Source organism: Bison bison, unplaced genomic scaffold (genome assembly GCF_000754665.1).
Source record: "Bison bison bison isolate TAMUID 2011002044 unplaced genomic scaffold, Bison_UMD1.0 scf7180017864516, whole genome shotgun sequence".
Classification (NCBI taxonomy): Eukaryota; Metazoa; Chordata; class Mammalia; order Artiodactyla; family Bovidae; genus Bison; species Bison bison.
The window spans coordinates 4,275,789-4,277,476 of NW_011495069.1; the positions used below are offsets into that span (position 1 = coordinate 4,275,789).

Sequence of the window (1,688 nt, forward strand, 5' to 3'; positions counted from 1 at the left end):
CAGGCCCGTGCAGGAGGATTGCACATGCGGGTGTCTTCCAACGAGAAGCGCTCTGCAACTAGAGAAAGCCCACGTGCAGCATCAAAGACCCAGCACAGCCATAAAAAAAGGAAAGCTGTGCTCTTCACCCGCACTACGAGCCTGGGCCTGAGCTGGGCCAAGAGCTGAGGCCTGTGTCTTCAGCTGTGAATGTGTAACATGACCTTGGACACGACCCTCCCACCTCTCATGGCCTCCGCCTTCCTTCCGGGCAATGGAGGCCACTGAAAGAGAGAATCCCCGAGGAGCGCCCTTCTCGAGGCTTCTGTGCCTGGATAGGCAGGCTTGGTGAGAGAATCCCTGAGGAGCGCCCTTCTCGAGGCTTCTGTGCCTGGATAGGCAGGCTTGGTGAGAGAATCCCCGAGGAGCGCCCTTCTCGAGGCTTCTGTGCCTGGATAGGCAGGCTTGGTGAGGCCCGAGCACAGAGGAGAAACCAACAGGAGGTGGGAGGGCCCTGATGCCCTGGGGGGGTCTCTGGGGCCTCTGCTTGGAAGGAAAGGGGAGTTCGGGTCTGGTGTGGAATTGTTGGGAGTGAGGTGTTGATCTTCTCCTGTAGGTCCGTGTGTTGCCTTATCTAATCCTGTCCTCATGAGCCCCTGAGGGTGCAAACACCCGCATCTGACAGGGAGGAGACTGAGGACCAGGGAGCTCGGCTTCTCCACACAGCAACTGTTCTGCGAGGGCTCTCAGGCACTAGAGTGCTCTTTCTGCTGGAAAATTGATGACTCAACCCATGGACATGGTCGGGGGGTTGGGTGGGGAGAGACAGAGAGAGAAAAGAAGGCATTCCTGGTTTTCCAAGGAATTAGGGACACAGAGCATCTTCTTGGCCAATTTACACTAACAAGAGTGAGGCTGTACCTGGCTCCTTTAAGTTTGTTACGGTAAACAGAAAGGCAAGCCTTGCTTTCCAGCCCTGCTAAATAGCTGTTGCTGAGTCAGGTTCCTGCCAAGCCTACTTTAATGAATAAGCCAAGTAGAGTTTATAATTGATAGCTGGGATACATCTGGGAGTTCCTGCCATTGGAAGTAGCTTGTTCTCTTGAATAGGTTAAACATTACCCTCCTGATTGTGCTCGCACTGTTCATTTGCTGCCTGAGCACAATGCCTCTCCACTGGGTGGAAGGAAAGAGCGTGGGCTTTGGAGTGAAGCCCAGGTCTGCCAGTGTCTGTCAGAGCTGTGTGGCCTTGGGCGAGTCACTTGGCATCTCTGAGCCTTGGTTCCTTCGCTCTCGGGTGTGGGGAGAAGACCCAGAGTCCTCAGGCTTGTTTGGCCTGGCAGAGGCTGGCAGACCTCAGGATGGCTGTCTGGGATGGGGCAATGACTGCTTGCTCTGCTGACTGCAGACAGGCACACCATCGCCATGAGAAGTTGGGGTCTGTAATGGCTGGGGGAGCTGCCCCACTCCTGCTGAATAACTCTGCCTCTCTGTCTCTGCAGAGAAAGAGAAAGATCCCAAGTACTGGCGAGACCAAGCTCAGCAGACCCTGAAAAATGCCCTGAGGCTTCAGACTCTCAACACCAACGTGGCTAAGAATGTCATCATGTTCCTGGGAGACGGTGAGGCCTGGGGTGGGGGACCCGGGGTGGCAGGCAGAGGTGAGGGGGGCTGTGTTGTAGAGGCTCGGGCTCTGGGGGCATGTTGCA

The 1,688-nt window shown here is 55.7% G+C and overlaps 1 protein-coding gene across 9 annotated transcripts in view; it reads left to right on the forward strand.

The window, feature by feature from the left end:
* Positions 1 to 1,688, forward strand: part of ALPL (alkaline phosphatase, liver/bone/kidney) — a 63,967-nt gene that overhangs the window by 46,612 nt on the left and 15,667 nt on the right. For 5 of the 9 annotated variants that reach the window (XM_010829985.1, XM_010829988.1, XM_010829984.1 and 2 more), the window contains exon 3: positions 1,482 to 1,601. In XM_010829985.1, the coding sequence (XP_010828287.1) occupies positions 1,482 to 1,601 (120 nt within the window). The other 4 variants (XM_010829992.1, XM_010829991.1, XM_010829990.1 and 1 more) reach the window with 4 other exon arrangements.